Source organism: Pseudorasbora parva, chromosome 20 (genome assembly GCF_024679245.1).
Source record: "Pseudorasbora parva isolate DD20220531a chromosome 20, ASM2467924v1, whole genome shotgun sequence".
Classification (NCBI taxonomy): domain Eukaryota; kingdom Metazoa; phylum Chordata; class Actinopteri; order Cypriniformes; family Gobionidae; genus Pseudorasbora; species Pseudorasbora parva.
The window spans coordinates 32048736-32070633 of NC_090191.1; the positions used below are offsets into that span (position 1 = coordinate 32048736).

Genomic DNA, 21898 nt, shown 5'->3' on the forward strand with positions numbered 1-21898 from the left:
CAGTTCGTCATGCATGGGTTGAGTCGTTGACCTTTGCAGCATGGCTTTGTTTTTCTAATGATCAACGACTGAGAACAGACATCAGAGCTGACCAGGTTCTCGTATTATCGTAAATCATAAAATAATTAAGAGAATTCCAGCATGCTTCAAAGTTATACTTTGAATGCCTGGAATGATGAAAGCAGAGTTAACCTTACCAGAACTGACACTTCACCAAATTAAACCAATTTTGATTTCAGGTTAACTTTAAAATGACTTCCTGAAAACAAAGTGAAAATTCTTAGAAGTTTAATACAAAATGATAAAAATATTGGCCCCAATGCAAAAAAATCATCACAGAGTGGCACAGGCAGAATTCTACCTTGCAGTGCATTATTTGCTCCATACTGCAGAATATTTTGTCCAATGAATTTAAATAATGGTGCAACAGTCTCCATGAAAATATATAAAACTGAAAAACATGTATGGACCTTATGTTTGTCCTCAAGTATTATTTCAGACTGATAAAAATATATATCAGTTACTTAGAGACTAAAAACAAATGTGCTGCTGCTAACCTTTTAATCAAATCCAGAGTAATAATTCCTCAGAAGTGCTCAAAAAAAAAAAAAAAAAAATTCTGTGTGCCCTCATGTCCAGAAGTCACATTAAGTCAGCCAAGCAGATTGGAACTGGCAATTTCAGCCAACTCTTGCCATTTTCATGAGCAATATGCATCAGTCATTATGACAGTTCTAACTGTACTGGAAGGGCCATAAAATGACATTTGGATGCAGGCAGCAATGAACCTTTTATTGATTTCTTACGGAGGAACATTGCCATATACTGTCACACTTCAATGAATGTAAATGCTGTGCATACATGACTACACAAATTAGCCTAGATTGTGCATTCTACACACTGTGATTTCCAGGGTATTGGATTCAAACTTCAGTCACCTGTTGGTCAGCTATATGGTGAGATGTATGATGGTGTTCATTCACCTAGTTTGCAGATATCCTCAAAGAGAGACCTGCACATTAAACACAGTACTCTGAGTATTGCAGCAAGTTAAACTAGCTCTATTTAAAAAATAATAATAATTAAAAAATTATATTCTTAACCAATTTTACAGGTGAGCAGTTCAAACAAGGCAGATTCTCAATAGTGGGTCTAATAGCGAGAGCAACACCCTTACGGTTTCAGAATACAGTCGAGCACCTGAGAAAATATTCTCCACTCATTTTATTCACAATATGTGCGTTCCATACAGGGCAATATTTTCTCATAACAATGTTCAATGTCATATTTTACCTCTATATGCTGGAGCCAAACAAAACCTCATCAAATAGAAAAAGAAAAATATGCAAATCGTGTGCAGCTGAATTCTCATTTCTCTGGATGTGACATGCTGATGACTCTCAATTCTGCGGACAGTGGGAATGTAATGAAATGCAATGAAAGAAAAATAAGCAGCCACTTATCCAATGAAATATCCTAACTATGCCTCACCTCTTCGGGATAATATTTCTAAGACTTATCTCGCTCTGTACTTAAGCTGTCAACAGTAAAAAGAGGAGAGATGACATTCAAATCGTACAAAAAACCTAATAAAACTTGTCTGATAAGAAACATGACAGAAAAAGAACATGGTTCTGAAACGATTCAAATTCACCGAGTACTATTGTTTACCCCTGTAGATCCCGATTGAGTCGTCAGCAGCCTAGAATGTAAAGAATGAATCTCCCATTGCAACACAAATACTGTGGTCAAATCAATTTCAGGTGACCGAGTCTCAGAAACTATGAAAATGAACAGGAAAAAAAAAAGAATAAAAAATGGTGGGGGAGGAATGGAGCAATTGAACAATGTACAATTGAAGCAATTTCCTGTTGTTTATAGAAAATAAAGAATGTGGTAATAAGCTTTGAAGCTTGAGATAACAAATGTCTGTCCTTTCATTAGTTTTTTTTCTTCTTTTTTTTCCTTAATGTTAGATTTTTGTTTTCCTCCTATTTCTGATTCAGTGCAATGAATGGAACAATACAAGGGTCCCCCAGGGTTGGTTTTCTTTGTGGATTTTGGAGTGGGCACAACGGGCACGTTGTTGTGGTCGCTTAACTGGTGTCCATGGATTCCATATTTGCGCTGGAGGAGTCCCTCTGGATGCTGTCAAAGATGGCGGCCAGCTCAGGGTTGGAGCTGATTTGAGACTGGAACTCGCTCATTAGGGGGCTCTTCTCTGCCTCTGGGATGGTTAGCAAGGCCACTACAGCCCGCATCGCAGATCGTTTGAGCTCATCCTGCTTCTCAAACTCCTGCTTTACAGAGTTGGCTTTTACCTGGGAAAGAAAAGATGTTATGAGCCATTCCGTAATTAGAAATCAAAGGGCTTTCACACTTATATGACCAATTAATTGCCATAACTGTTTCATAACCTTTCCAGTTGTTTGATCACTGAGAAATATGAAGAAAGAGAGGAATTGATGAGAAGAGGGAATCAGATCTGTAAATATTGCAAACTGTGTCCAAGCTGTCCAAGAAAATCCCAAATGACTCAGATGTCCTTGTTTAATAAACACACATCAGTGATGCATGGGTTGGGTGCCCACGGTTACGATTCATCTAAAAATATTTTTAATGATATTCGGATCGCGGTCGGTCGGGTCGTTTGAAATAAAGATGACGCAGGACAAAATGTGAGATTTCCCAAAATGTTGAATTAAGCAATGTACCTTTTTAATAGGCTATTTTTTTTAACGCATATAGCCCAAGGGGGTAATCTAGCACTCGGAAAGCGTTCCACCCATAGGGGCGGCCATTGCTAACCAAGCCACCTGCTATTAGCATCCCATTGACTCCCATTCATTTTTGAGTCACTTTGACAGTGAATAACTTTACATCTGAGGCGTTTAAAGACACTTGTCCATTGTTTATTTATAAAGAAACACGACAATGCATAAAAGGCTCCGTTACCTTGTATCTTACACTATCGCCCCGTAGAAGCTGTTTTTGTAAAAATAGGCTAACGATTGCGTCATAACCAACGCGAATCTGTCGCACAGTAGAGAAATTACCGTATAGACAGTCGGGGGGACGTGGAAACAGAGTCCGATAAAGTCAAGGGAGAAGAATGGGGAGAAGCCGACAGTGAGCCCAAAGCAACGGGAGAAAATATTTAACTTCTAGAAGACCTACAACTGTCAGACAGGTTGCTTACGTCACATCTACGTCGTCAAGCTCAGTCTGAGCCTGCGCAGTTCGCTCAGCCATCAGGAAGTGAGGGCCTCTGATTGGCCTCATTTTCCGCCGTTGAAGTCAATGGGATAGCTCTGTCCATTTCTTTTACTGTCTATGATATAGCCTAGCTCAGTAATGTCCAACACGATCACATGGTAATGCGTATCAATAGTACGTGTGTGCAATCTTGTGGAATGTATACGCCAAAATGAGTTTTGCCGTGCATATGATACGCACTTTATGGCGTGTATATGACATGCTCTTGGGTAGGTTGGGGGTGGTGGGGTGGGTGGTTCGTGTGTATAATACGCCATAAAGTGCGTATCATATGGACGTGAAAAACCGTGCATAGAACTCATTTTGGCGTATATATTCCAGGGCGGGATTTTTGTTGGGAAAGTCGGGGAGAGTTCGCACACTTCGATTAGACTAGATAAACACATGCAGCATCTTAATTGTTAAGAAAACGAAATGAAATAAATGAATAAATTAAGCTTTTATTACACAACACTAGGCTATATCATACAGCATTCAGAAAAAGAACAGTTTGCGACTTTGCACTCCTAAAGGCTTGCACTCTTTTCCAAAAGTGGCCTTTCTCTCAGTTGACCTGCTGATGAATTCTCCAAGCAGGGTCGAAACATAAACATTGCGAAACTAACATTCATCAATAATATGCACCTAGACAGCTGAATTGGACAATGATGTGCTGCCTCAAGAACTGCCTACTCTCGCTGATGCACCTCTGAGTGCACGTCAGGGCCTGAAACATTTCTCATCCACAGGCTGGATAAATGGATATTATGCCAGAGAGCATTTACTACTTTTAAAAAATGCGGGTCAGAAAACTGGTAGGGTACCGTTACAATATTTTCTTTTTTTGCGGTCCGATTAGACCCGCGCATCACTGACATACATGTACTGCTTAATTTTGGAGTTTGATGAATATTTTGTGTACCTTTGTGGTGCATGTTGCCCTGAGTGGCTCCACAAGTCTGTCCAACCTCTGTAACACTGCACTGGGACACAAACTAGATAATCTGGCCAGCATGAGGAATGTCAGCATCTGTAAGGACAGTCATAGAGCAAAAAAATATTAGAAATTATAAACCTTTATTGTGATTCATGAGTCTATGAACATATTTTGGTCCCACTGTATCTTTGAAGTCTCTAGTAACTGTCAAAATACACATAGTTAGCTAGGTAAACTACATAATTTGATAATTCCTGTTTAAAGTATGTAGGTAAATTTAAACAAAGTACAACATTTTTTAGAACAAAGTACTCTCTTCTACTACTTCATTATCATGAAAGTACACCTGGCAATAAGTACATTCAAAATAAAGTTAAATCACGTTGTCAATGCATTATGCATTTATGCCTTTGATGGCCACACATTGAATCTTTGTTAATCAATTCACGCTTTCATCTTCTGTCGTCTCTAAATGATCTGCATGGCAAAAAGCCTGTCTCATGAAAGATTCATGGATTTTTGCCTTTGACGGCTTACCTTGATATCGTAATGGTCCTTAAGTCCATCTTCAACATGGTTTAAGAATTCAAAGATGTCAAGTCTATCAAGGCAGCTGTCTAATAGAGTGTACATGCATTCAAATGCAGCCTTCCGGATATCCAGACCATCATCCACTGTGTGTTTGAATGGACCCATCTCAACCTAGAAAGAGGCAATTACACTGAGCTTTGAGGGTTTTAAAAAGACAGTAAAGAAATAGGTGTTGAACAAAGAACAGATTACCTCTCTGATTAATTCTTTGCGCACTTTGGTCTCATTATACAAATGAGGGAGAACTGTATCCAGCAGGTCTCGAATAAGTGAAGGTTTGTTATGGGCTGCAGAGTTGAAGGTAACTAGAGCCACTCTTCGTACGTTGAGGTCTGGATCTTCCAATGTTTTCAAGAAATCACCTAGAAATATTTCAATAATATTTTTATAAAAAAAAACAGTTCTAAAAAGTGTTAGACAAATTTCTAAATGCAAATTTGCATTTACCTATGCAGTTTTTAAGAAGGGGGTCAATTGTCTGTGGGTGATCAGAAATTGTGAATTTAACAGCTGTAACTACTGAGCTCCTGGCATAAGATGAGCCTGGGGGGAGAAAAAGAACACCAGTTTAAAAAAAAAAAAAAAGTTTCAGATATAACATTTATAGAACTCTGATTTATCAGAGGTCTGACATGGATTTAACAGGCAGAGTTTGACAATCACCTGATAAGAGATAGCCTTTTAGCCTGGGCAGAAGAGTCTCTGGGTCGATAAGTGTTAACTTTCCCAGACATTCAGCTACCACGTTCCTTGTGCCTTCTTCTGTACACTCGCAGTGTTTGAGCAACAGTGCCCACACATTTTCTACATAGGGTTTGAGCCCTGCAACCGAGGCAGAGCTGATTATTTCTTTGAGAGAGTGCAACAGCAGGTACTGTCTCTTGGGTTGGCCAGAGATCTCTTGCAGGACAAAGGGCAGGTACTCCGGGAGGTTCCCCACACTTATGCTGCCTAACGCATATGAAGCTGCTGACTTGACCTCTTCGCTGGCTGAAGAGAAGGCATCCAGGATGACCGTTTTTAGCTCAGGCTGGCCACTCAGATCGACGTGATGGCCGACCTCTCCCAAGGAAAGCAGAGCCAGCAATCGGATGGAGTCGGTGGAGCGCGAGTTCTTCACATCTTGAATGAACTGTCCCACCACTGCAGGGCCCTCTTTAGGACAAGCACGGGTGAGAGCGGCCACACACTTTGCAATGGAGTAGTAGGATTGCTTATGGGTGAGAGCTGCACTCTGGGCATACACAGGACCTGTTAGCATGCGTAGCAGGTCCATGTAGCCCAAGCTGGCAGTTCCCGTAGCTACAAGAGCCTGGAAGAATTCCAGCATGGCACTAAGAGCGCCCCCTTGCAGCAACGGCGAACGAACCAAAGCTATGAGTTCAGCCAAAATAGAGCCACTTATCTTAGACAGTGAGTCAGGGTGGACTCGTGCAAGCGTGGTGAGGAAGCTGATAGCCATCTGGGAGACATGCATATCGCTTTCATTGATAAGAGGCGGCAGCTCAGCCAGTACAGCGTCGATCATGGCCGGTGTTACACTATCGCTGTAGTTCTTGACCAGAATGTCCAGTGCAGCCAGTGTGCTTAGCTTCAATGCTCGTTGGTTCTTGCGCAGGAAGGAGGCAAGAATGGGAACAGCCTCACCCAAGATGGGTCTCAAGTTGATCTTCAGCGGCGAACCTGCGATTAGCGTTAGAGCTTTTACAGTGGTCAGCCGTGTTATCTCGTTCTTCAGTCGCTCTAGGAAGATGAGGAGAGTGCCTGGTAGGTCCGCACCAAGGCTATCACCGAGGTTGCAGATAATTTGCCCCATACAAGAAATCGCTCGCTCCTTGACTTCCTGGTCGATATCGGCTGCCTTCAGCCTTTTAATGGTGCAAGCAAAAAGGTCAGAGATATAGGGCGAGGCATCAAAAGCATCTGTTTGATCCAGGGGCCTAATGACTTTGACCAACTGCTGGGTGACCAGCAGTGCTTCAGAGGTTATCTTATAAAAGGGATCCCCCACACATGCAACTACAGGAGGCACTATAGCCTGAACATGGGGGTGGAAGACTTGAGGTTGATGGTTGCACAGGATAACATACAAGCAAGACAGGGCATCTATCTTCAGGTTTGAGGAGCTTGACTTATCGTTGAGAGAAAATATGATTCCTAGAGAAATAAAATTCACAAATGTCACTCCAAATGCTAAAAAAGCAAATATTGAGAAATTTAACATAATGGCTACACAGGATTTTCCACCTTAAAAGACCTAACATTTCATGGGTTACCCCAGTTTTTTTAATTTTTTATGTCACAGGTAAAATACTGATCATGCTTGTCAAGAATTAAGCATATGATCATGGAAGCAATGACTCTACATGCTTAAACATGTAGTAGCGTGCCTGCGGCACGTACCTGGGATGAGAACAGGAATGTGCTGTGTCAGGGCCCCTGGCAGCACGTTTACCAATTCTGTCAGCATGTTGAAGCAGCACTGCCGGGTCTTAACACTTTTCTCCTTCATCTGTTTGTGCAGTGCTTTCACTATCATGGACACCTGCAAAGGCACACAATACATCACTCTCATGAATAAACTTCAATAATTAGGAACCCCAAGTAGTGTTGTTATTGTCTCCAAATAGTCTTCACAGTACATTACAATTTGAGCATCATATCAGTTGAGTATCATATCCTTTATCAATGTAAATCAAATCACCAACAAGGAATGTATATCTGTATATGTATGATTGAAGTCCTAGGTGTAATATATATATATATATATATATATATATATATATATTAGGGCTGGACGATATGGCCAAAATTTATATCACGATATATTTCTTAATTTTGGTCGATACGATATAATTTCGATATCGATATGAACTATATAAAAGCTTTAGAAAAACTACCAAGAACTGCCACAAAGGATTTCTGTACCTACAAACTTACAAATTAATTTGCCAAGTCTATGAAACCTCCTCCTATAAAACTATATAATATTTTAGAAAAAAAAACGGTACAAATAAATTAATGTTCACCTTTTATTTGTATTTAGCCTTTATATGAACAAGAAATGTAAAATCACCATCAAATAAACATAAGACTCACTTCGCAGACGCAGTTTATTGAGCATTTTCTTTTAAGTTTTAAATTTCAGTGAAGAACGATTCATAGCGCTATATTCTCCTTTTATGCAAAACTATACCTTTATCTACTGATGCACAAAAAAATAAAAAAAAATAAGACTCAATTCAGTGGCCTATTTGTGCTCTGTTTGAGATGAGTGCACGCTGCTTTTTGCAAGGCTTTAAACACGAGCAAATGATACATTTTCGTGAAGCCATGTCTGACCGTCTTTCACAAGCTTTGAAAGGTAATTTAAACGAGAATGAACGCATTGGTGTTAATACATGACATTGTGTGCAAATGTGGAAAGTATTAAAACAAATGTGCCACTTGCCTCTTACATAAATAGTCTACATGGATTATTTCCCAGCAAGCAATTTTGCGTCTAAAAGACGTCTAATAACCGTCTAAACACAGCCCAGACGTCTAGGCTAAATCAAGGCTAAACTTGGGCTGTCAGTGAAAATCTAATAGACGTCTAATCATAGCCCAAGATTAGATGGCTACTGAATGGCTACATCTATACGTCTAATAGACAGCAAATATGGGTCTAGGCTAAATCAAGGCTAAATTTGGGCTGTCAGTGAAAATCTAATAGACGTCTAATCATAGCCCTAGTCATCAAATAGACGGCTAATGAATGACTAATATATACATTTAATAGACAATAAAATGGCTAAAGGATTCTTTTCACTCAAATATAACAGGTTCTAAAAAAATAACAATCAATCAAAACACATTAAATATAAAAGTTTTATTTAGAAAGAATATTAACAACAGAGACAACTTAAGATAATACAAAAAGATTAAAACATAAAAATGACCAAATAAAATGTTAAAAATAAAATTAAAAATAAAATTAGGATAAGAAATATGGAATATTAACAACGTAATATAATAAAATAAAATATAACAAACTCTGTTGCCGCTGGGAAGTCGGTCATCATGGCATCTGCCAAATAAGAAACAAAACATTGCACAAGAAAAGCATTTTTGACATCATAATTGTTTACTTTATTTACAGTAATTGTGATGAAGTCATTCTCTTTTGCTTGGATGCGCACTAAAGCTGGGCTATAAAAGGTTAAGATACATGTATGTGACATGTTTAAAGAGAGAGTCATCATTTACTCACCCTCAAGTTGTTCCAAACCTGTATGGGTTTCTTTCTTCTGTTGAACACACAAAAATATATATTTTGAAGAATGTTGGTAGCCAAACATTTGATGGTAGCCTCTGACTTTCATAGTAGGAAAATAAATACAATGGAAGTCAATGGGGCCCATAAAGCTTTTGATTACCCAGGTTCTTCAAAATATCTTCTTTTGTGTTCAACAGATGAAAAGAAACAACTTGAAGGCGAGTAAATGACAGAATTTAAATTTTTGGGTTTAAAAGATATTTTAGCCATTATGTTGCATTAGAACAATGAGGTACATGATTGGAAAAGCATTGAATGGTTTAAGGCAAAAGTGAATTTCTGATCTTCTGCTGCATTATGAACCATCCTCTCAGGTCATCTGGGACAGGTCTGCTTTCTGTCCCCCGAGTCAAAACTAAACATGGAGAAGCAGAATTCAGTTTTTATACATAACATATCTTGAACAAACTCAAAGAAAACCTGCAGTCCTGTGGCAACTCTTCATTTATTCTAAATCATTTCAAAAAGACTCATATTTTCATATAATGATCCAAAGAGTAAAAGGATATTTGTGGCTTTCATGACAAATTATTATAGGTTGCACATGTTTCATGTTTATCCCCTTGAAGGTGTACATGTAGCATGCTAACCACATGGCTTTATTCTACAATGTTATCTAGCTAAAATCTCACCGTTCATACACGATAACAAAAAATGTATATAATGAGCATATGTCAAAATGAAAACACAGATACTTACAAGGCCAAATAATGTCCTTTAACGTTTGCTGTTGCCCGTTGTTGTTCTCCGTTCTCGTCCTCCTCTTGTGTAAAAAACAATCCACTCCAACCCGACAGAAATGTGTTTCGCGATATCTGCCGTTGCCAGTAGTACAGGCTACAGTTGCCATCTAGCGGTTGAGAGTTGTATTTTTTTTTTTTTTTTTTCAAATATATCTAGCTTACGATTTTCTTTGACTGTCTTACATTTTAAGTGAATGTTATGCGGGACAGCAAAGCTAAAACTAATTCAAATGTTTACAAATGGGTGGGCTAAAAGCAGACTACACACAGCCCGTCCAATTCAGAGCTAAACCGTGGCTATAGATAGACCATGACATGAAATGACACATCTTGCAGATATTATTGACAATGCGAACATGATGTAATATTAACCATATCATGTGCTACATTGCCAAAAACTACAATTAATCAGTTTAGTCTTTTGACTAAAAGTGGGCTACGAATAGCCGGTCTGTATAGGAGCTAAACCGTGGCTACGCACAGCCATGAATATATCACGTTAAAGAAATGAAACCAAACACCTTGTAATCACTGTTAACTTTGCTTACATGATGGAATATTATATATCTCACAAGTTATTTGGACAAAAATGACATGTAACCAAATTCAAGATTCTTTTGGCTAAAAGTGGGCTACTCATAGCCGGACTATATCAGGTCTATAGTAAACCTAGACGGTGAAATGACGGCTATTGCTTGCTGGGTTGTAAGGATTGGCATCGTATTGTTAGACATTAGATTGATGCATCTATGTCGATGTATTGTTACACCCCTAGTCGGCACCTCTCCGGCACAAGTTTAATATCAGCCCCATTCGCACGGGATTCGTATTATCTGGGGACCTCTGGTGATTTGTAATAATTGCAGAGAATGTCTGTGATCTTAATCCCGTGCGAATCGGCCATGTCTGTAATTTGTAAAGTAAAAATTCCCCCGCAAATTAGCCTACCTACCATATTTCGCCGAACACCGAGGTCCTGTGATAACATTAGTCCCGTGCGAATCGACATCTCTGTGATTTGGCCAGGATTAGGCGGATTGTATATACTTTTTGCAAGCTTTTTTTCTCCCTGTGAGCATTTCTATCTTTATCTTTCACGAAGAATAAAGTCTGCATTCATAATGCGCACCGTTAATTCCCGTGCAGCCGCGCCCACACGGATTATACTTTCACTTTAGAATGAGTATCAATTTGAGAGTAATCTGATTGAATGGTGTGTTTAATATTAACATCAATACTGTTCTGAATGAAAAACATAACAGAACAGTATAGTACAATGCCAATCTTGTTTAAATAGGCGCTTTTACATTTAGTTTTGAAACTGAATCTTCCGCCGTATATTGTCAGCTTCCTACTCGTGATAAATGAAATCTGATTCCTGCCGCTGGTCTGAGCTCAGTTCATGGCGTCTGTTCGCTAACTGAACGAAATTATATTTATTTATTAGGCTACTGTAAAATAATCAAAACGATATCGATGCCTGTTTATGATTTCATACAGCTATCTATAACGAACATCATATCCGGGAGAAGTCAGTAAATTCGAGTAAAATCACAGGCTTTGCTTATCCCGTGCGAATGCGCCACGCAAAACTCAGATGTGGAGGAGTCATTTCTAAATCACAGAGGTCCCTAGATAATACTAATCCCGTGCGAATAGTGCTTTAGATAGACAAACCACTTCCACGCCACTTAAGAAAGTTAGTCTTTCTTCTCTTATCAACTATTTATTTCTCCTTACTTGTGGAAGCTTGTTCAGTCACATTTGTGTTGCGGTCAGGGAAACTCTCTTTGTAGCTAAAACGTGCCGCGTTGGATCTATCAGCCTACTACTGCTGAGCACTGGCTGCGTGTCCGTGGTGTAGGCCTACGTCATCACGCAAGAAGCCAATCGTGTTCTGCTCTTTCTGATGGCATGCGCCCTGAACGTCAGTCATATCGAAATATCGGAAATGTGTTTAAAAATCATATCACCGTTATTGAAAAAAAATATATCGCGATATATATTGATATTGAATTATTGTCCAGCCCTAATATATATATATATAAAAATAAAATTTCCGACCTGGATTTGAAGCATAGTGAGAGGAGTCTCTCCCTGTTCCATGGCATCTGGGTCACAGAGCCAGCTCTGGGCAGGGCGTGTCTGCTTGAGTAGGGACAAGTAGGCATGGAACACATCCGCCTTCACGTTTTCTTCTCGCTCTTTAAAGCGGGCAATGAGTGCCGGTGAAACAGTTCGGTAGAACTCGGGTAACATCTCATGTCGTGTGCTCACCACGGCGTCCAAGCACTTTGCTGCTGCTCTCCTCACTTTCCAGCTCATGTCGTCATCATCACTGTACTCATCGTCACTTCCTATTTAGAGTTGGATAATAACAAAAAATATAGATTTTATTTATAACACACTTTTCATTCTGAGAAATCTCAAAGTGCAACAATGGAAAAGGGAAATTATATCAATCACAGCCACTAATTTGATTAACTCCATCCGTTGCAACCAGCAACGATGAACACAATCGGTATTCTTCATATTTTGTTCTATTGGCCAAAACAGTTGGCATATTATGTAGTGCATGTAGACATTTCAAGCAAGAAGCCATAAAAAGTATTTCTTTATAAACACTCAGACGTGTGAAACATAAAGGGCTACAAGTTTCCTGAACCACAAAAAAAAAAAAAAAAAAAAAAAAAAAAAAAGAGTAGACTTCTTAAGCAGAGAAAAACAAACACCCTCAAATATGCTGCCAAACTGTACGAGCCTCCTAAGGCAGCTTACAAGCTAGTGCACAGTCAGCACAATAAATTATTTAAAAGAAAACAACAAATACATACGAATATGATTCATGGGTAAAAAAACCCACTCCAATGGGGGCAGAAAATAAAAATCCTTGACACCAGAAAATATCAAGTAGAACAAAGGCAAGGCAGTCATGAATGCAGTGAATGTCTAAACAAGCTTTTGGACAGGGTCTTGTCAATATAGTCTGCTCCTGTCAAATTCTGAGGTGGAACAACCCTTATTTCCTCAAGCATGCTTCCACTTCATTCCAACACTTTCAACATGCAACGCTGAGCACATCCGAACTCAGTTGTGCTTCAAAGCACTAATGGTTAAATAAAGCATTTTTCACTCAGATAAAGCACAACCTCTGTCAGAGAAAGTGGCACGACATGCTCAGCACATGCATTAAGGAGGGTGAAAATGTGCCTGCTCGACAATCTCTAAGGTGCCAAATAAATGGTGGCAAATGTTTAAGCCTTTCTGGACATTACAGGACAATCAGTACCCCCAAACCAATCTCCGGGCCAATGTTATCAGCTGTGAAACATAGGCATTATTTAAAGCTGCTAGACCAGAGCAGTAGCCACTGTCCATTCATTCCAATAATAAGGTGATTTCTGAATGGTCTTGCAAAGAGCCTTTGCAGAGGTCCAACTGGTTTGTCTTCAAACATTGACAGACTGATTGCTGTATTAACAATACAGTCCTTTCACAGAAGCTGTTTCCCCCAAAACGTGGATCAATAAACCTTAGGGTTGTTATTACTGTTATGCATCAAGCAGAGGCTATCACACACCAGAACTAACAAACTGAGCTGGTAACTTACAGCTAAACACTCTTTTGGTTTAGAAGATAATAAATCCTTCTTCCCTCAAACAGTGAGGAGAAATGAGCCCCGCCTCGTACCTTGATAATCTTCGTCTACACCGTCGGCATCCATTGCATTCTCATCTTCATCCTCGTCGTCATAGTTGTAGTTGGGGTCATAGGTCAGATACTTAAGACAGATGCTAATGACTGTTGGGACATGTGGGTAGACTTCCTTCGGACACCTGGCAATCAAAAGCAATAATTTTTTTTTTATCAAGTCATGCAACAGGGAAACTTCAAGATTACAGGTTTTCAATGGCTGCATTTTTATTGGTAATATTCTTATCTATACTACCACTTCTCACAGGAAACAGCTTAAGATATAAGATGGAGATTTAAACTAACCTTCTTACAAAAGACTCAAAAGCTTGTATGCAGTATTCCCTTAGTTCATCATCATCAACATTGCAGAACTTCACCACCAATGGGATTATCTTCTCCAGGTACTCACCTGTAGGATAAAACCAGCATGTTGTCATTTACCATCATTACACACATCAGAGTGCTGCAAAACTTAACACCAGACTGTAATAATTCATTAAGAAATAAAAATGAGTTTGGAGAGCTGCAAGATAAAGGCCTTGCTGTATTCAGCACAATCAAAGAAACAATCTTAAGATGGCAAAAAGACTTAATTAAAACAGTAGCGCCAAGAGATAGCTACAAAACAACTTTGAGTGCATTCCACTGAAGTAATCTTGTGCATCTTAATCGCAGCTGTCTTTGTTTCATCAAACGTAGGCGGTAATTGGCTGACGGGGAACGGCGCACCACAGCAGCAAAACTAAATGACTTTTCACTTCATTTCATTTGTGCCAAATGGCCTGCCTTAGCAGCGCTGCAATGGAACAACATTGATGACAAGGTGACGGGTAATAACGACCATACTGGGGATTGTTCTCTCTTGCAATTTGTTGAGGGTTGAAGTTTATACCCCCTTATATTTTATAGATAGATAGATAGATAGATAGATAGATAGATAGATAGATAGATAGATAGATAGATAGATAGATAGATAGATAGATAGATAGATAGATAGATAGATAGATAGATAGATAGATAGATAGATAGATAGATAGATAGATAGATAGATAGATAGATAGATAGATAGACAGAGCTTTGGGGGTAGAAATGTAGAAAACTGTAAATGTTGTGAATAATTAAGGACAATTGAATGTGTTTTGTTATTTTATCAATTATTAAAAGTTGTGGAAAAAAGAGTGATAAACAAAATATCTCTAATATCAATTATTCTACAACTGATGGGGAAAAAAAGATGGCACACCTCGACCTGAATAACTTTTACTGCTCATCAACCTGAGCAATCAAAGTGAAATGTAATCAAAATTCAATGTCAGAGTGCTGGTGACCTCAATCTTTAGTGAAATATTTTCTATCATAAGAAAAGACTCTGATTTCAAGATCAAGCCACGGAGAACTGCAGTAAAAGGAGGGAAGGATATCTTTACACAAATGTATTTATACTACACTTTCAGCTAAAACAGCTATTGTGATAATTGGATCATTTTCAGACCTTTGAGGATGGCTTTGGTTTGCTTTAGCTCATTCCCAACGAAGGCTAAATTACAGCATCAGTGGTAAAGCTAATAGCTGTATGAGAAGATCACAGTTGACGGCTTCAATAAGAGCACACTAAAATTGCTTTCAGCACTTAAAGAGTAACTGAGATGAGGTCTTGAACCCCAAAGACATTAAGTTAACTGAGGTCTTTAACAACAGGGGAGCCTCACCGATTCTGTGGCCAGCTTGTCTGCTGATGGCAGCAATACACTGGATGTAAGTGCGCGTGGTTGACATGGACTCGTTGCGTGAGAGCTCGGACAGTAAGTGCTCGATGAGGTCCACAAAGACCAAGTTTCCGCAGCTCATAACCAGGTGTCCCAGGGCAATGATGGTCCTCTTCCTTACTGCCAGGCGAGGGCTTGTCAGTTGAGGCAGCAGACAGCTCAGAATGGAAGGGTGGAAATTCACTAAGAGGCCTCCTTGTCTGGATGAATTAACACAAACAATGTTAGACATTTAAAAGAAGAACTTAGTGGTTTATCCTCTTTATTAGACAGGAAATATAACATTATACTCCTATTTCTACAGTATACAGCATGTATAGCAAATTTACTTTATTCTTACACATATAGTTATCATCGTTTGGTGTGGATGTTAATATAATAATTTTAGTTTTCCTTTTTAGTGTGAACAGGATTTAAATACTAATTGTTGGAAAATAAATCCCCTTTACAAAATGTAAAATATGTATCTGATGTCTTCAGTGTGTGTCAAGTGTTAGCTTCAAATACCTCACAGATACATTTTTATAACATGTTACAATTTAGAAAATCTTAAAATTCCACTTTTGGAGAAAACGTGCCGGTTTTGTGTGCGTGTCTCTTTAAATGCAAATGAGTTGGAGCTCCCAGCCCCATTTCTAGAAGATGGTGGAGCTTCAAGTGCTCAATTTAGCATCTAATTTTTAATTAGATTATTAAATAAAATGAGGCATGGCATGCTAACTGTAGCTTACATAGCTTGCATACAACTTTATATCACGGCTTAACAATTTTACCTCCTACCGACCAAAATCGAAAGTACTTCCAGAGATGGCTTTTTAGATATTGGAGGGTTAAAATCGATTTCTCTGCTCTGGTCAAGTTGGGCTCGGCACTTTCTGCCATCTTCAATGCAAGACCCGTCAACTTTCAGCAGTGCCTGACCGTCTCCTGTGACCTGTCACCCTCAGGCGCGCGAGCGCATCTATGAACAAAGCAGACAACCACGCCTCTACTACCATGGGCGTTTTCCCCCCACTTTAAAAAAAAAAATTGAATATTAATTTTCACCTTCGAAATTCGTTTTTTTTTTTTAAACGATTCGAATATATATTGACATTTAGAATATTCGTTGACAGCCCTACACAGGACAGACATTAGCTGAGAACTAATACATGCTGGCTTTTGCTTGAATCTGCTCGTGTGTCATGTTCGCTCGCTTGTTTGTCCATTTGCGATCGTATTGTCACGCACTTCAGCGATGATAAAAACCCGTTCATTTCCACATCGTATGGAGCATCTGAATCTCCTCACTGACTGTTTCAAGCATCAGCTCACAAAATGTGTTCCACAACTAAGATAATATACTCCTATATGTTTGTTTCCTCTTTTCATGATCTATAGAACCCTTATACAGTTATAATTGTAATTATGTCATTAGCTGGACTATCGAGCTTTGTACTGTCGAGTTGTTCATGAGAACTGTTTGTGTTTTGTTATGGATATTCACTGTTTCATTCAATATTCGACCTGTATTAGTAACACACAGATTACGCCATAGTCGTTGGGTTACGTATGTGTGGGGCGGAGCTATCAAAATAGGGCCGAGACCAAGGGTCAACCTCCCGCGTTCCAAACCAGTATCAAAAAACAGATGATTTTATTCCCTTCTTGCAAACAAACGTCCCACTTTCACTGGTAGCCATGTTGTTGCTTTCCGTTGCCGTTTCGTGTGTGCTCTGATGTCGTTGTTGTCGCTTGCCATACTGCTATGTCAAACTAACGGAACGGAAGCTCCGGGGAGCCAAAAATGCGGCATTACACAAAAACTCGATTTACTTATTTTTTTAATTGCCCGCAACAAAAAAATTCTTCAATTCAAAAGATTTTTCACCCAGGCCTAGTTAAAATAGAGAATTGCTTGCTTATTTTTAGGTTTTACATTTGAATGGCCTACATATTTAAACATTTTCTAACACTACATTTCTTTAAATGCGAAATTAAAACGTTAATAATGTACATCCTAATTTTTTCTCTCTATTTTTTAATCCCCCCCCCCACAAATTGCTTTCGAATCTGTGGAAAACACTGAAACGGCAACACCACATACTGTCTAAAGTTAAAAAAGTGAAATCATAATCAACCACCCCTATAAATGATTTTGTGTAGCTCAAATGGTAGGGCATTAGCTTAGTAATAACAGGGTTGTGGATTCAATTCTCAAGGCACACAGATGCTGGCAAAAAAAATTATCTCAAAGTCGCCTAATGCATAAGTCTACAAATAAATGCAAAATGCATTCACCCTAGTCGGCCATTAGTTACCACACAGCAGAGCGGAGTGTCAGCATCTAAACTGAAAGACCTACGTGTATATTCAGCTCAGTGAACTGAGGAAAAAGACAACTCAGAACTGTCAGAGTGGAGATTGTGTGCACAATCACATCAAGAAATTACCTGGCAGGAGCACATGTGCACTCAAAAGCACAATTGGTCTAAACAAAAGCAGCATTCCTCACATGGCTTGTCTGACATACCTGCACAGCATGTCTGCCATGATGTCCAATGCTTCCAGCTGAACTGAGACGTCCTCCTGCTTGGCAATGGCACTTGTGAGGCGGCCCGTAATCTTTTTGCAAACGCTAGCAGCAAGAGCAGAGCCTAAAGCAAAGAGAAATGGACTTAGCGGGCAAGATAGCACAGGAAAACAACTAAATATAGCCATAGACGTGAATGAATTCTCTATCCTTTTAGTACAATAGAGAAAAAAACAGTTGTGGAATACAACTATTACACTGGGAAAATTTGTTTTACCGCTGGACGCTGGCGGGAGCTCTCCAATCACCGTTTTGAGGCCGATGCTAGAAATATCTCGAAGCTGCTCCTTATCTGATAACATGTTTGTACACAACGTATCAACAATGGTTTCAACCTGGTACTCCTTCACTTTGCTGACAAGTGGGCCCAAACTGCAAGAAATAACAAGAACTTTTAGGGCAACCTGTGAAATACTTCCTATTTGTCTATTACTATGCAATGTATGAATATGGATTGCTAGCAAAAATGCCTGTACTGCAATATAGTACATTACAAATGATTTATGTTCAGCATTCAAGTCTCTTAATCCATTCGCAAGATGGCTTTAACTGCCATAAGGTTTAGAAAGAGTCGCTGTATACTTATATTTCAGCACAAAGAACGAATGAAATGAACAGAGATTACTGTGACTTATTCATGCAATCCCTTCTAAACTATCTTGGGAAAAAATAGGAGGTTAATCTTAGAGGCTAATAACCTAGATAAATCAAAGTAAAAAACACAGCAATACGTCTCACTAAATCACTGTGGCAAGAATCAATTTCACATTAAAACATTTTCAGAGGACAAACTGAAGCCAATTCATGAAGGACACACTGAAAACACCAAGTAAGAGAAGCTTTCAAGTTCTTTTAAACACAGAGCTGAAAGAAATGATCAATGGTAAAAATCTTACCATTTTACAGCCAGATTCTGAACCTCTCCGTTCTTGTCCTCCAGGAGCTTTAAGATCATTTTGACCACTTTCCGTTCACTATCATCATCCAGCTTTATGGAGTCCTTCTGCAACTCGGACATCAAATCATTGGTGGCCATGAATCTGTGGGAATAAACAAGGACTTGCATCATTTATTGGTTTACTTTTTTCTGAAGAAAGTGTTTCTTCCACCAAAAGTGAATAACTTGTTCCACCCCCGAAATGACTGACTTATGTTACCAATCCCTACCCGCCATCCACCTGTTATTTGAAGACAATTTTTCATTATCCAACCATTTCCCAATGGATAAAAATCGAACATCAGCATTTTCTTCCACTGTATATCCTGCTTCACTCATAAAAAATATAATTTTACAAAAGCAGTTGCAAGACGTTTTTCCCCAAAAGTGTTCCCAAGGGTCCAGACACACTGACACACTTAAAGAAGGTTTCATGTGACTTCAGTACTAACATAATGGCTACTGTAAAAACACCCACATGGCCCTAAGGTGAGAACCACCTGAATAGCAGGGGCTGCTGGAAATATGTCAAAGCAAATGGACTGACTGAATCATTTTCACCTTTCCATCTCACTTGTCATGGTTTGCTAAATTCATAATCCACTTCTGAGCTGAAACTGGAGTGGATTAAAATGAAATCTTGTCTTTGGGTGCCAACATCAAAGCCTCAGCACAAAACCTCATATGTGATGCGAGCGAAAAACCTTCTGCATACCCTATTACGTGCCATCTCTCTCACATACACACTCCTAAAAGCGACTGCTTTGGCATATATTTGAAGGCATGGAATCTCTTATTCCAGCGAGAGCCTAAGTAAGAATGAATAATGCATGAGACGCACACGCTGCTCCTACAGCAGGGCGAGAGAGGGAATGCCAGCACACACCAACAGAGGAGACCTAGAATGGCGTGTAAGCAAAATGTTCCCAGGGGTAAAATCTTGTGAAATTCAGAAAGAGCTGGAATGAGAACAGCAAGTGGTTTGACGTGGATGACAGGCAGGGAAGACTCTGGATATATGATCCGAAGACTGCATTAGTATTCATTTGACAACTCCTGTCAGATATGTATAAAACTCAGAAACCATTAACCTCCTGGTGGCTGCCTGTGAATATACTGACATCATTAAAGGGAATCCCCAAACCAGCAAGAAAAGCATGGCAGCACAAAATACAAATTGTAAATGTAACTGTATGGGCCATTTAGATTATGAACTACAATTTCATCATGCTTTTAATCTGTTATCAACATGTGCTTCTGGCCTCGAGAGCATTTCAAACCAGACAAGTATTCTCAGAACAAAGTCAAATGAGGATCTTTGCATAAAGGGTATAACATTGAGGGAATTGTCTATAATTATATTTGAAAAATTATTTCTCCTTGTTCTAATGTGACAATCATTTGTATTAAACCATTTCACACAGTCAGCTTCTGCCTTTACAAAATACGTATTTGTTACAAATAACATAAGTGTCATCAGCACAAGATAACAAATACAATTGATTAACAACTGAATAAAAGAAGGAAATTATAACATGGCCTGTCAATAAGTAAATGTATAAATTACATAAGGTTTTCTGAAACACTGAACGCAGAGATCTTAATAAAAGAAAAAGCTTAAATTCAATATCCATTCTACACACTATAAACTTAGTAAAAAATAAAAGTAAATCTATGCACATTTCATGGACATGCACTTACCGGTATGCTAAACCTAGCCAACTTATATGAACATGAGGAAAGTAAATCACATCAAACATTGCACTGACTCAACAACTCTGTTAATTGTGTCAATTGTTTGTTATGAATGATTGTACTCGTTACAAATGATATGACAGTTCCCAGAGCAGTGCCACCAAAACGCAATGCTAAGGCTATTTGGCTAACACTAGCTACCAGCTGGCTAACATCTACACTAAAGCACACACTTTTGACAGTTTATATTACAACACGAGAGGGGAAATTAAAAAGTTATAGCCGTGAATACACAGCACATGAACCATTTTAAACAGCAAAAAAATCCTAATGAAGACCCGTACAATACGGGTTAGCTTGTTAGCTTAGCATGTCAGTCTAAACAACAACAAGGGCGCGTTTCGGGGCCTAAAACTTTCTGCGATCGCTTCATTATTTATTAAAACATTTAAACGCAATCACAAGCCCTGAAATTACGCGTGCATGCTCTTTAACACTCGATCTAGACATGTGCATCACGACTTACCTGAAATCCTTGTCGCTTGATGTCATTTTCTCCAAAAGATTAGAGATGTGGTACGAGGCACTCGCCATGTTTGCAGTCAGGAAAACCACTTGTGTGTGTTTAGGGCCAGAATGATTTTAGTTCGCTTCTTTTTTTGGTCTGAAGGGGTGTAAAGTAAGACGAATATCCAGAGTTTGTTGTGCAGGTAGGTGATCAGCAGCAGCTGTGCGGGGAAGAGCAGACGCTCATGCCTTGAGTTTGGATGGGTTTGAATGGAGGTGCTGCTCGCTTCTGCAGGAGGGAGGAGCTCAGACTAGACAGACACTGCTGTCTATGAGAAGGCAGAGTGAGAGCCGGGGCCGTGTTGCAAAACCTACCCTGCGTCTCAATCAGCTCCCTAGTTCACTAGTCAGGGCACTGATCAGGACATAAGTCAATATGCTCAGTGCCCTGACAAATGAACTACGGAGCTGATTGAGACGCACCTCTCAGCTGCCTACTTGGATAGCATGAGTACTTTTGGACATTTTTTTGTTGTTGTCGATGACCGGATAACATGATCCTTTATGTTTTGGGGTGGATTTTATCATTCACTCATGTGCTATCTGTCCCAGAGCTGTATAGGTTAATGTTGCCCTAATATTCTATTTCTTTGGAAATAAAAGATAGAGATATGTTATCTATTTTGTGGAAGCCTGGTATATCTTTTTATTTGTATTTTAATATTACACATTTGTAGCCCACGTGTTTGCATTTAGTTTTGGATAGGTTTATCTATATTTATCTCTTTGCGGGAAAGATACAATAATATATATTTGCTTTTTACAGTATTTTACAGTAGCCTATCATATTAAGAGACCAATTCAAAACACACAGACAAACA

At 39.1% G+C, this 21898-nt stretch overlaps 1 protein-coding gene across 1 annotated transcript; it reads right to left on the reverse strand.

Annotated features, from left to right (window-relative positions):
- Positions 1-1209: 1209 nt before the first annotated feature.
- On the reverse strand, positions 1210-21334 carry cand1 (cullin-associated and neddylation-dissociated 1). The gene is made up of 15 exons (XM_067426830.1): positions 21037-21334; positions 18775-18918; positions 18096-18250; positions 17819-17942; positions 15250-15506; positions 13844-13949; positions 13535-13680; positions 11909-12201; positions 7187-7328; positions 5447-6940; positions 5231-5326; positions 4976-5145; positions 4730-4894; positions 4178-4285; positions 1210-2321 (listed from the first exon to the last, which is right to left on the reverse strand). The coding sequence occupies exons 1-15, from the start codon at positions 21102-21104 to the stop codon at positions 2097-2099; spliced, it is 3693 nt and encodes a 1230-aa protein (XP_067282931.1). The 5' UTR covers positions 21105-21334; the 3' UTR covers positions 1210-2096.
- Positions 21335-21898: the final 564 nt, after the last annotated feature.